Here is a 13,079-nt window from a genome sequence, read left to right as displayed (position 1 = left end):
TAGTACGGCGCGTGTCGCGTCTGTAACTATGGCGACCGCCCGGGAGCCGGGCGGCCGTCATAGCCGCCGGGTGTCTACTGCTTTAAGCAGTAGACAACCGGCTCTTATGCCTCCGATCGGTCCCCGGACCGATCGGAGGCATTAACCCCTCCGGCGCTGCTATCAAAGGCGCCGGAGGCGCCATTTTCCCGGCGGCGCATGGGCGCCGCCATTTTGGCAGGGATCGCCGGCTCCTGGAGCATGCTCCAGGGCCGACCCCCCGTTGCCATGACAGCTGGGAGCCTTGTTAAAGGCTCCCAGCCGGTCTGCAAATTCTCTCTTTTGCAGGCTGGTGTATACAGCCTGCAAAAGAGATGATGATTTTTTGCAATGCATTGCAATGCATTAGCATTGTAATGCATTGCATTAGTGATCAGACTCCCTGGGGTTCAACACCCCTAGGGGGTCTAATAAATGCAAAAAAAATAAATAAAAAAAAAGTTAAAAAAAATATTAAAAAATATAAAAAGAATTAAAAGTTAAAATCACCCCCCTTTCCCTAGAACACATATAAAAGTAGTTAAAAACTGTGAAACATATACATGTTAGGTATCCCCGCGTCCGAAATCGCCCGCTCTACAAATCTATAAAAATATTTTTCCTGTTCGGTAAACGCCGTAGCAGAAAAAATAGTCAAAAGTGCCAAACCGCCGTTTTTTCACTGTTTTAATTCTGATAAAAATTTGAATAAAAAGTGATCAAAGCAATAACATTTCCCGAAAATGGTAGAACTAAAAAGTACACCCGGCCCCGCAAAAAAAGACGCCCTATACATCCCCGTACACGCACGTATAAAAAAGTTACGGCCGTCGGAATATGGCGACTTTTAGAAAAAAAAATTTTTAACACCGTTTTGGAATTTTTTTTTAGGGGTCAAAATGTAAATAAAACCATATAAATTTGGTATCCCTGGAACCGTACCGAAACACAGAATACAGGGGACAGGTCATTTTGGCTGCACAGTGAACGCCGTAAAACCAAAGCCCGTAAGAAAGTCGCAGAAATGCATTTTTTCTTCAAATCCACCCCATTCTGAATTTTTTTCCTGCTTCCCAGTACATTATATAGAATAATTAATGGTGGCATCATGAAGAAAAAATTGTCCCGCAAAAATTAAGACCTCATATGGCTCTAGGAGCGGAGAAATAAAAAAGTTATGGGGTTTAGAAGGAGGGGAGTCAAAAACGAAAAACGAAAATCAAAAAATGCCATCGGCGGGAAGGGGTTAAAGAGGACCTTTCATGATTTGGGCACAGGCAGTTCTATATACTGCTGGAAAGCCGACAGTGCACTGAATTCAGAGCACTGTCTGTTTTCCCGATCTGTGCCCCGGGTAAAGAGCTATTGGTCCTGTTACCGTAGCACTTTACAGTCAAAAGGGCGTTCCTGACAGTTAGTCTATGGACGAGCACTGTGAGCAGAGGTAGGGGGTGTTCCTTCCCACTCACACTGTACAGCGCGATAGGCGCTGCTGTGGAGAAGGACAGACTGTGAGGAACGCCCTTCTTACTGTAAAGGGGTACGGTACCGGTACCGATAGCTCTTTACCCGGGGCACAGATCGGGAAAGCTGACAGTGCGCTGAATTCAGCGCACTGTTGGCTTTCCAGCAGTATATAGAACTGCCTGTGCCCCAAACCATGAAAGGTCCTCTTTAATTTTCCCCTACCCATTTCCTAATATACATCAAAGCTCAACTGACTAAGCCCCCATCAATGAGTAAAGTTCTAAAAGTCAGTAGACTATCACATTGCTGTGACTGAAATTACAGAGACTTAATTGTCTGCTTATGTTCTTGCCTTCTCTTCAGATGGATGTGACTCGTCCTTTTATTGCCTCAAGTCCTACCAATGGGAAAGAGAGCATTGAAGAAAACTGGCTTGCCAAAGACCCATATGACAATCACTATGGTGATGTTCATTACTACAACTACATAACAGATTGTTGGAACTGGACCTCATACCCCAAACCTCGCTTTGCTTCAGAATACGGCTTTCAGTCTTGGCCATCATTTAGCACAATAAATAAGGTATAACATGTCATTTTCATGAATATTAAGAGAAAAGATGGAGGTTGTTACAGAATGTACTTATTTGACTGCCAGTTTTTAGTTGTATTAAAGTGAAACCATATGCTGAATATAAACTGTAAAATAACACCTTTACATAAGAGAAATATGAAATTTATTGTTTATCTGTGAGTGTTCATGGAAACTCAGATGGTGAAAATGTTGGAATCAGATTGCTACTCTAGTACTAGCTCCTCTTTAACCCAGATTGCTACCAATTATAAAAGGAATGATTTGTGGAATGCTGATTATTCATTTTTTGATGCTTCTGCCACATAATGTACCTTATATAGCTGTATGTATGTATGTATATATATATATATATATATATATATATATATATATATATATATTGCTGTATTCAGTCCTCATTCCATTGGTGCTTTCAGTTCTCAGTAAGTGAAACATGAAGTTGTTTCTTCTATATCTTCTCACTGGCCATGCAGTAACAGCAAAACGGCACAACTAGTAATGAGCTATAGCTGAAAGCCATGGCCTTAAATGGGCCTAACCAGGTGGGAGCTTTGCACCACAGACTCTGTGGCAGTATCAGCCATGGAATCCGTGGTAAGGTCGAGCAAAATGCTTATATTTTCATTGTTGAAAACAAACAGAATCAGGATGGAATCTTCAGTTGATTTTGGGGAAGAATCTGCCTCAAAATCCACACCAAATTCCACCATGTCAACATACCCATGGGTTTCAAAATGGAGCTGATGTTCACAATGGTAGATTTATTCTGTTTTATCATAAGTCTTTCCTTGATCTACATCAGCTTGAAACGGAGTCTGTCAGCAGAAAAATCGGTATCAAATTAATGACCGTAAGTATAGACGGCTTCTACACTTTCCAAATATGCCTTTCTTATTCTGCATTGCAGCTCCATTTTCATGAAAATTAGGATTTTATTCTCATGGAAATTCAGTAAACCCAGCCCCTATAGCACAGTTATATTTTCCAACTTTTTATTGCAGAATAGTTACTTTTGCAGATATTGAAATCTGTGCTAATTTTGTTTTTCCCTGACAATGTATGAATGAGGTTTTAGAAATTTCTACACAAGCTTGTACTGTAGTTTGCTGTAGATTTTCTGTGGAGAATACACAGCAAAATAGGACTGTGAACACAACATTAGTCTTTTTACTGGTGCAAGGTAGTAAAGTACAGCAGAAATGTGATTTAATAGTCTTTTAAGATGTGTTCTGTTTTACGTAGGTGTCTACTCCTGAGGATTGGTCTTACAATAGCAACTTTAGTGCGCACCGTCAACATCATGATTTAGGGAATGAGCAAATGATGATCCAGGCTGGCCTCCACTTCAAGATGCCAGTGAATGTTGATCCTGTCAAACAATTTCACGATACTTTATACCTGACTCAGGTATCACAATTTAATTTCGAACTTTGCTTTAATAGTGAATGTGTGTTATCTCTGTACAGTTTATATGTTTTTACATACAGTATGTGTTCTTACATGTAGTTTTCAATATATAACCCCATAGTCAGCAGTTACAGTGAGTTACCAATTTATTTTGAATTGACACTGATTAGTTTTCCAATTGCAGATGGGCATTTTTGTGGCACTTGCTTGGTTATCTCAGGTAGCCATATAGAAATGAATAGAGTGCACATATATCGCTCTATTTTTAAAGCGACTAGGGACCCGCAGGGACTTAAATGCACTTGGGCTAAAAAAAAGTTCCCTCCTTTTTCCACACGCATCAGAGAACTATTTATTTGTATTTTTTTTTTTTTTTTTTTTTTAGATTATCACATGGATAGGGATAATTGTCTGTCTTGGGACAACCCATTTAAAGGGTTAGCTCATGAGGCAATATCATATTAAAAGATTGTCATCACTTTATCATTAGTGGGGGTCTGGCTATTGAAATTCTAATTGATCCTGAATTACTGCTGCAGCTCATACATTCTGAAGATCCATGGCTTTCCATTGAGAGACCCACCCAGTGGCTGAATTACTGCCATAGCAGCTGTAGCGGCTGCTATGGGGCCCGTAACCTTGAGGGGCTCAATTTGGCTCCCAGCTGTTTTTTTTTTATGGAGCTTGTAAAGAGGGCACTTACTGCATGGGGACAAATAAAGGGGCAGTATACTGTGTGGAGGCCAGTAAAAGACAGCAATTTGGATTGGGACCTTTAAGGAGGCAATACTGTGAGGCAGGAGGGAAGAGGAACTTAAAGGGGCTCTAACACTGGGAAAAGTAATTTTTAACTAATCACATCCTTGCATAGCCTTTAGAAATGCTATTCCACACTTACCTTTTGGTATGTAGATTGCCTCAATGGTTTCTGAATAAATCCGTTTTTATTCATATGCAAATGAGCCTCCAGCCAGCACAGGAAGTTCCCACCAGCACTCGTCCCTGCTATTATCTCCTATGTGTCTGAGGCAAACAGGAAGCTGAGACATCAGCAGCAGCAGCCTCCCATAGGAAACAATAGCAAAGGGGTGCCCGATGTAGTCTAATTAGCATATGAATAAAAACGGACTTATTCAGAAACCACTGAGGCAATCTACATACTAAAGGTAGGTGTGGAATAGCCTTTCTAAAGGCCATGCAAGGATGTGATTAGTTAAAAACGACTTTTCCCAGTGATAGAGACCCTTTAATACCATGTGGGCACTGGTAAAAGGTGCTTTATACCATGTGGGGGCCAGGAAAGGGGAACTTTACCATGTGGAGGAGCGGGGGAGGCCCAGTCAAAATTTGCTATGGGACCTGGTCTTTACCAGTTACATCTTTGTCCCCATCATTTCTAAAGTGATGGCAAATCCTAGTGATATGCCATGACTTTATAAGGTCCGAATACCCTGTCAAATTATAAAATTGTGTCTACCTGTAGTAACCACTAGTGCAGGGGTCTCAAACTCGCGGCCCCCGGGCCGCATGCGGCCCGGCAAACAGTTTTGTGCGGCCCGCAGAAGCATCCTACGACGCATAATACAGTTTAGGACAGGTCCTACGTCAGCGGTTCTCAACCTGTGGGTCGCGACCCCAGCGGGGGTCGAACGACCAAAGCACAGGGGTCGCCTAAAGCCATCGGAAAATACATATTTCCGATGGCTTTAGCCGCTGAGAAGCCGCGCTGCCTTTGCAGCAGGGAAGATCCTAGTGGAGTGAAGGACCTGTGATGACGTCGGGACCATGTGATCGGACTCTGGTGTGGGTGGAGCTATTCAGTACAGTGCCGAGTTACACAGGAAGAGAAGGCTGCAGTGAGTGGAGACTGGAAGGTAAGATGGAGGGAGGAGACAGCAAGTGTAAGCAAGGGGTGGGAAGGGGATGCAAGCAGTGTTTGAGTATGATAGGAGGGGATGCAGGCTGTGTGTGAGCATGATAGGAGGTTCAGGCTGTGTGTCAGCAAGATGGGGGACATCAATCTTAGGGCAGAGATGGGGGACATGATTCTGGGGGCAGAGATGGGGGGGACATGAATCTGAGGGCAGAGATGGGGGACATGATTCTGGGGGCAGAGATTGGGGACATGATTCTGGGGGCAGAGATGGGGGGACATGAATCTTAGGGCAGAGATGGGGGACATGATTCTGGGGGCAGAGATGGGGGGGACATGAATCTGAGGGCAGAGATGGGGGACATGATTCTGGGGGCAGAGATGGGGGGGACATGAATCTTGAGGGCAAAGATGGGGGACATGATTCTGGGGGCAGAGATGGAGGGACATGAATCTGGGGACAGAGATGGAGGGGGGACATGAATCTGGGGCAGAGATGTGGGGACATGAATCTGGGGCAGAGATGGGGGGACATGAATCTGGTGGCAGAGATGTGGGGACATGAATCTGGGGGCAGAGATGGGGGGGACATGAATCTGGGGCAGAGATGGGGGGACATGAATCTGGGGCAGAGATGGGGGGACATGAATCTGGTGGCAGAGATGTGGGGACATGAATCTGGGGGCAGAGATGGGGGACATGAATCTGGGGCAGAGATGGGGGGACATGAATCTGGGGCAGAGATGGGGGGACATGAATCTGGGGGCAGAGATGGGGGGACATGAATCTGGTGGCAGAGATGTGGGAACATGAATCTGGGGGCAGAGATGGGGGACATGAATCTGGTGGCAGAGATGGAGGGACATGAATCTGGGGGCAGATGAAGGGTGTATATGTAACTGGGGGAAAGATGGAGGGGGGACATATAGTTTACGGGTGACTGTAGGAGGATTATACAGTGTGGGGGCACATGAAAAATGAATGGGCGGAGTCAACATAAAAGTGGGTGGAGCTAAATTTGCCGCGGTGCGGCCCGCCGACTGGCTGGGATCTTGCTCTGCGGCCCACATGCTGAGTTGAGTTTGAGACCCCTGCACTAGTGGGAGTTTATCAAAGACATATTTCTGAGTTCATTGGAAGATGTATAAATATACAGGTAGGAAATTGCTCCTAATGAAGACTGCAGGATGCCAGAATGTTTATTATTTTAAATCCTGAAGCCACATAGGATAGTCACAGTGGGTGAGCATCTGCAAAATTACTAGTGGATAACTGTGAACGTACATGTACAATGCCAAACTAGTAGAGGATGCACAGGTAACTGTTCTTTGGTGTTTGCCACAAGTCTGAGTCCTCCTTTCTAGATGGAACTCCTCTCTGGATATCTGTGTATCACTGACTGGAAGTGATTCTGGGAGATATACAGCAGAATCTGCTGAAGTCACCTGCCAAATCCTCTTGGAGGGGTATGTGATCTTCAGAAATCGGGTCTGTCACAGCTGTTGTGGCTGCTCTGAGGTTCCTGTTATTTGCTCCCTAGTCCTGATCATCTGTCTAGTTATGTCAGACCCAGGCTGGATTAAAACTTTCACGCTGGGGTCAGAGCAACTTGCCTGGGGTTATATTTATATTAAAATCTGGTGTGAATAAGCTGTTGTTGTTTCTGTTGGCTACTCCAGTTTCTGATGGTTTCCAGACTACTGTATCCTCTCTTAAAAGCATATTCCCGCAAAAATAATCTTATTTAAAATTGTAGAAAATTAAAAGTTAAACTTTTTTTTCAAATATAAATAATATGATAAAAAAATTTGCAGAGTTTTAAACATTCTAATGATCTCTGTGGTGACATCATGTTGCCCTGATTGGTTGCCGATGTATATGACAATGAATGCAAGAACTTTACAAGTACCTACCTGATGATAACCTCTAAGTATTGTATATACTTGAGTATAAGCTGAATTTTTCAGCACAGTTTTTATGCTGAAAAAGCCCCCCTCGGCTTATACTCGAGTCAGCAAAAAAAAAAAAAGATTTTTATTTTTTTTTACGGTACATATTTTTGTAAATATAAATATTGAATTACTTTGCTTAGTTTTAAAAATTTTCTCTAACCATCTTAGCAGTGATAATCCTTTGTCTTGGTTCGTTGCCAATGGATATGACCTTCAATGCAGGAACTTTCAGTGGTCAGACACTTGTTGGAAACCCAGTCATGATTTCCTTATTGTGGCCGGGTTATCTTCTCTTAAATGTATTGTCCCTTTCTGATAACCTGGGGAGAGATTAGAATTCTATTCCAGAAAAATTTCTGGTTTCCACCCAGTCATCTGTGTTTCCCTGACAGCAGGTTAGGAACAATGTTTCTATATACCGTATTTTTCGGACTATAAGACGCACTGGACTATAAGACGCAGGTTTTAGAGGAGGAAAATAGGGAAAAAAAATTTTGAAGCAAAAACTGGTAAAATATTTAACCCCTTCCCGCCGATGGCATTTTTTGATTTTCGTTTTTCGTTTTTGACCCTCCTTCTAAACCCCATAACTTTTTTATTTCTCTGCTCCCAGAGTCATATGAGGTCTTAATTTTTGCGGGACAATTTTTTCTTCATGATGCCACCATTAATTATTCTATATAATGTACTGGGAAGCAGGAAAAAAAATTCAGAATGGGGTGGATTTGAAGAAAAAATGCATTTCTGCGACTTTCTTACGGGCTTTGGTTTTACGGCGTTCACTGTGCAGCCAAAATGACATGTCCCCTATATTCTGTGTTTCGGTACGGTTCCAGGGATACCAAATTTATATGGTTTTATTTACATTTTGACCCCTAAAAAAAATTCCAAAACGGTGTTAAAATTTTTTTTTTCTAAAAGTCGCCATATTCCGACGGCCGTAACGTTTTTATACATAGGTGTACAGGGATGCATAGGGCGTCTTTTTTTGCGGGGCCGGGTGTACTTTTTAGTTCTACCATTTTCGGGAAATGTTATTGCTTTGATCACTTTTTATTCAAATTTTTATCAGAATTAAAACAGTGAAAAAATGGCGGTTTGGCACTTTTGACTATTTTTCCTGCTACGGCGTTTACCGAACAGGAAAAATATTTTTATAGATTTGTAGAGCGGGCGATTTCGGACGCGGGGATACCTAACATGTATATGTTTCACAGTTTTTAACTACTTTTATATTTGTTCTAGGGAAAGGGGGGTGATTTGAACTTTTAATACTTTTTAGATTTTTTTATATTTTTTTTTTTACTTTTTTTTTTTTTTTTGCATTTATTAGACCCCCTAGGGGTGTTGAACCCCAGGGGGTCTGATCACTAATGCAATGCATTACAATGCTAATGCATTGCAATGCATTGCAAAAAATCATCATCTCTTTTGCAGGCTGTATACACCAGCCTGCAAAAGAGAGAATTTGCAGACCGGCTGGGAGCCTTTAACAAGGCTCCCGGCTGTCATGGCAACGTGACGTCGGCCCTGGAGCATGCTCCAGGAGCCGGTGATCCCTGCCAAAATGGCGGCGCCCATGCGCCGCCGGGAAAATGGCGCCTCCGGCGCCTTTGACAGCAGCGCCGGAGGGGTTAATGCCTCCGATCGGTCCCCGGACCGATGGGAGGCATCAGAGCCGGTTGTCTACTGCTTAAAGCAGTAGACACCCGGCGGCTATGACGGCCGCCCGGCTCCCGGGCGGTCGCCATAGTTACAGACCCGACACGCGCCGTACTATTACTGCGCATGTCGGGAAGGGGTTAATATATGGGAGTTGTAGTTTTGCAACAGCTGCAAGGCCACATTGACAGGTGACCCTGCAGCTGTACGGGGATGCATAGAGTGTTTTTTTTTTTGCGGGGCCAGAAGTACTTTTTAGTTATACCATTTTGGGGAATATCTATTGCTTAGATCACCTTTTATTGAAAAAAAAACCCGGTGGTTTATGATATATGATTTTCTACTTTTATATATATATTCTAGGGGCAGGAGGTGATTTAGAACTTTTATTTATTTCATATTTTTATTATATATTTTTAAAGCTTTTTTTTTTTTTTTTTTAACTATTTTATTCCTCCCCCCCCCGGGGCTTGAACCTGCGGTCACTTGATCGTAAGTCCCATAGACGGCAATACAACTGTATTGCCGTCTATGGGACATTCTGTCTATTAGTATTACGGCTGGTCATAGAGACCAGCCGCAATACTAATACAGCAGTGACAGGCCGCGGAGCCTCATTAGGCTCCCGGCTGTCACCCGAACAGGTCGGCTCCTGCGATATCGCCACGCAGGAGCCGGCCTGCAACTTTACAGGTACGGGGCCGGTGGGGACCGGCCCCGGGGAGAAGAGGCCGCTGATACTGACCTGGCATCCGCTGTACTAGAGAGGCATATGCCGGGGAGGGATAGACGCCGGGGCCTGAGACATCGCTGCCCTGCCCTGCATGAAGCCAGCGGCGGGGGGACGGAGGAGCGGAATAGCATCACTCCTCCCGCTGCTGGCTTCATGCAGGGCAGGGCAGCGATGTCTCAGGCCCCGGCACCTGTAATGGCGTCTATCACTTGCCGGCTTCCGCCTCTCTATTACAGCGGATGCCAGGCGCCACATTCGGACTATAAGACGCACCCTTCTTTTCCCCCCAAATTTGGGGGAAAAAAAGTGCGTCTTATAGTCCGAAAAATACGGTAAGTTTAATAAGGTTTATTAAGGAAGTTCTCATATGTTTTACTACCTCCAACCTGTACACTTGATAAAAAGGCTGCTAAGCCTCAAAACGCGTTGTCTGTTTGGCTCTAAAAATGAGATATTATTCATCTCACTGTTGCTGGTAAGCACTGATCTTTACATATCCATACTTTGGATTGATCCTGACATTGGATTTTAACAATGGAACTCAAGTCAGGCAGGAAAAATGTTGCCTCCACAGGCAAGAGTTACTGCAGACCTTGGAAATATGGGGCCCTCCAAATACTGTATGTATCTATTTGCAAACAGGCAAAAGGTCAGATTTCACTCCCTGGACTGTCTAGACCAGACCTGGGCAATGTACGGCCCGCGGGCCATATCCGGCCCTCTGACTGATTCTGTCCGGCCCGCATAGCTTGTGGGATAAAAGCATAGCTCCCTGCGTGTCTCGTTATGTCTCTTTAGTCTTTTACTTAAGAAACTTTTCTCCCGATCACCCCCCGCTCTTATAACTGAGATAAGAGCAGGAAGTGATCAGGGAAAGCTTGTACTACTGTACTGAGAGGACTTGTGTGTGACCTCAGACGTCATGTGATTAGGGAGGCGTGTCTTAGTGCCGGCAGGACAGTGCAAGAAGATGAAGGCGTGTGGTGTGTGTCCTAAGGTACTGAGAGGGGAGGGAGGGGGATGTGAGATGCAGGGTGGAGAGTGTGTGTGTGTGTGTGTGTGTGTGTGTGTGTGTGTGTGTGTTTGTCTGTCTCTCTGTGTGTATCTGTCTGTGTGTGTCTCTCAGTAACCTAGGGGCAGAGATGGAAGAGGAATGTTATACTGGAGCAGAGATGGAGGGGGGAACATGAAACTGGGGGGAGATTGAGGGGGGGACATGAAACTGGGGGAGAGATGGAGGGGGGGACATGAAACTGGGGGAGAGATGGAGGGTGGGACATGAAACTGGGGCAGATGGAGAGGGGTACATGAAACTGGGGTAGATGAAGGAGGCACTTAAACTAGGGGGACATTAAACTTGGGACAACTGGAGGGGGCATTAAACCATGGAGGTAGCTGGAGGGGGACCTGACTGCCTCTAGTTGCCCCCAGTTTAAATTCACCCTCCAGCTACCCCTACGGTTTAATGTCACCCTCCAGCTACCCCTACGGTTTAATGTCTGCTTCCAGCTGCCCAAGTTTAATGCCTACCTCTAGTTTCCTGCCAGTTTAATGTCCCACTTTATTTGCCATTAATGTATTGTTCCCCTCCAACTACCCCCACTGCTAATATCCCCCTCCAGCTGCTCCAGTTTCATGTCCACTCTAGTTTCCACCAGTTTAAACTGGGGCACCAGGAGAGGGACTTAAAGGGGTATTCCCATAATCCTTGTTCACCAACCTGCAGGCTGTGTGCTCTGTTCACTTTCTTGATTTCTCGGCACATTGGTGGGCGGGGTTTCACTTGCTCTGCTATCTGCTATGTTTGCAGTCAGTAATGAGGGATTGGTTGTAAATGCATTACCACATTATGAAGCTGATGTAGAAGCTGATGTAGCAGAGCTGGATTTGAGTCAGCTTGCATTACATATAGAGGTAACGGACTCCTTATCTCAGCCCTTATCAGCCAAATTCAATTAAACCAGAATCAGAAATGCCGGAGCTCTCACCTCCCCCTCCCCTATCTGAGGAGCTCCGTTACTTGTCAGACATAAACAGCTCAGAGCTGCTGCTGCCAGCACTCAGCCCCTCCCTCCCCCTGGGAACTAAGCAGATAAGCCCAGTGGCCATAGAAACTGAGTGTAATGAAGTGAATAAATTAAGATAGCGGCCAAACAAAGCAGTTTTGATAAAGCAATGTATTTAGGAAAAGTCTTAAATCCACATAAACTAGCAGTATTGATAGGATGCTTTTCATAGGCAACCCCTTTAATACTGTGGGGCAGTTAGAGGGGAACACTATAATGTGGGGACATATAATGTACGGGTGACTGTAGGAGGATTATACTGTGTGGGGCACATGGAAAGATGATTAACAATGGGCGGAGTCAATATAGAAGTGGGTGGAGCTATATTTGCTGCAGCACGGCCCTCTAGAATAGTTTTAATTTCTTATGCGGCCCCATGGGAAAATTAATTGCCACCCCTGGTCTAGACCTTCCTGTGCACGTACATGCCTTCTGTCAGCCATTGATCAGGAATAGTAATTTAGCTTTCCTCCTATTTGCCTAATTTTCAGAGTCCTGAAGAAGGTCAAGGATGACAAGGCTGCAATTATCCTCCTCTTCCCCCATCTGGTTCAAGAGGGCTTTATTTTCCTTTCCTTGTCCACTTTCTTGGAGGTAGAATCTCCATCAATGTCCACTGCTTTGTCCTAGAGTTCATAATCTCCTATTAGCCTGGAATTTGAAAGGCTGTTCTGATCTATGAAGGACGTGTTTGAAGGGGTAGTTTCAAGCATAGAGCAGGATCCTTTGCCTGCCCCTAATATTCCATGTATCCTGGAAGACCTAGCACTCTGGGTTTCACCGAGACGCTATCATGGGCGATGTTAAAACAAGTATTGCACTTGCCAGTAATTGTTTTTAAGGAGCCCATGACAGTACTTCAGTACTTTTTCCCTACCTTTATTATTTGCATTTACCTTTGGTAAACAGGCTAGTAGTTCAGGTTTTCAGTAGTTCAAGCTAGGGACATTTTTTTTGTGTTTTAAATAACGTTTTATTGAATTTTCAAAATGACACTAATGAACATACATCGTTAAAAACCAATAAGCATGGCAATACAGTCACAAAAAAAAAAAAAAATAGTGCTGGTAAATAACCACAAAGTGAGCAATGAATGACTCAATGGGAGTTGAAATGTGGGGGGAAGAGACAATGAATGCTGGGGATAAGAGTCCAAGGGTCTCAAAGAGTATCATAATTAACCAGGGGGTTCCCACAGGTCCTCCATGTAGGGTCATTAGAGAAGCATACCATGGTGCCCACATAAAGCTGAACCTGGCAGCCACGCGATTTGCCAGAGACCCACATCAGGGATGCTAAAGCATCAG

At 44.3% G+C, this 13,079-nt stretch overlaps 1 protein-coding gene across 1 annotated transcript in view; it reads left to right on the top strand.

The window, feature by feature from the left end:
- The window catches only part of MANBA (mannosidase beta), a 64,853-nt gene that overhangs the window by 37,934 nt on the left and 13,840 nt on the right, over positions 1 to 13,079 (top strand). The window contains exons 12-13 of the mRNA XM_075285613.1: positions 1,849 to 2,067; positions 3,322 to 3,486. Coding sequence (XP_075141714.1) covers positions 1,849 to 2,067; positions 3,322 to 3,486 — 384 coding nt within the window. The remainder of the gene's footprint in view (positions 1 to 1,848; positions 2,068 to 3,321; positions 3,487 to 13,079) is intronic.

The sequence above is a fragment of the Leptodactylus fuscus genome, chromosome 1 (genome assembly GCF_031893055.1).
Source record: "Leptodactylus fuscus isolate aLepFus1 chromosome 1, aLepFus1.hap2, whole genome shotgun sequence".
Classification (NCBI taxonomy): Eukaryota; Metazoa; Chordata; class Amphibia; order Anura; family Leptodactylidae; genus Leptodactylus; species Leptodactylus fuscus.
This window is presented reverse-complemented; position numbering and strand designations above follow the sequence as displayed.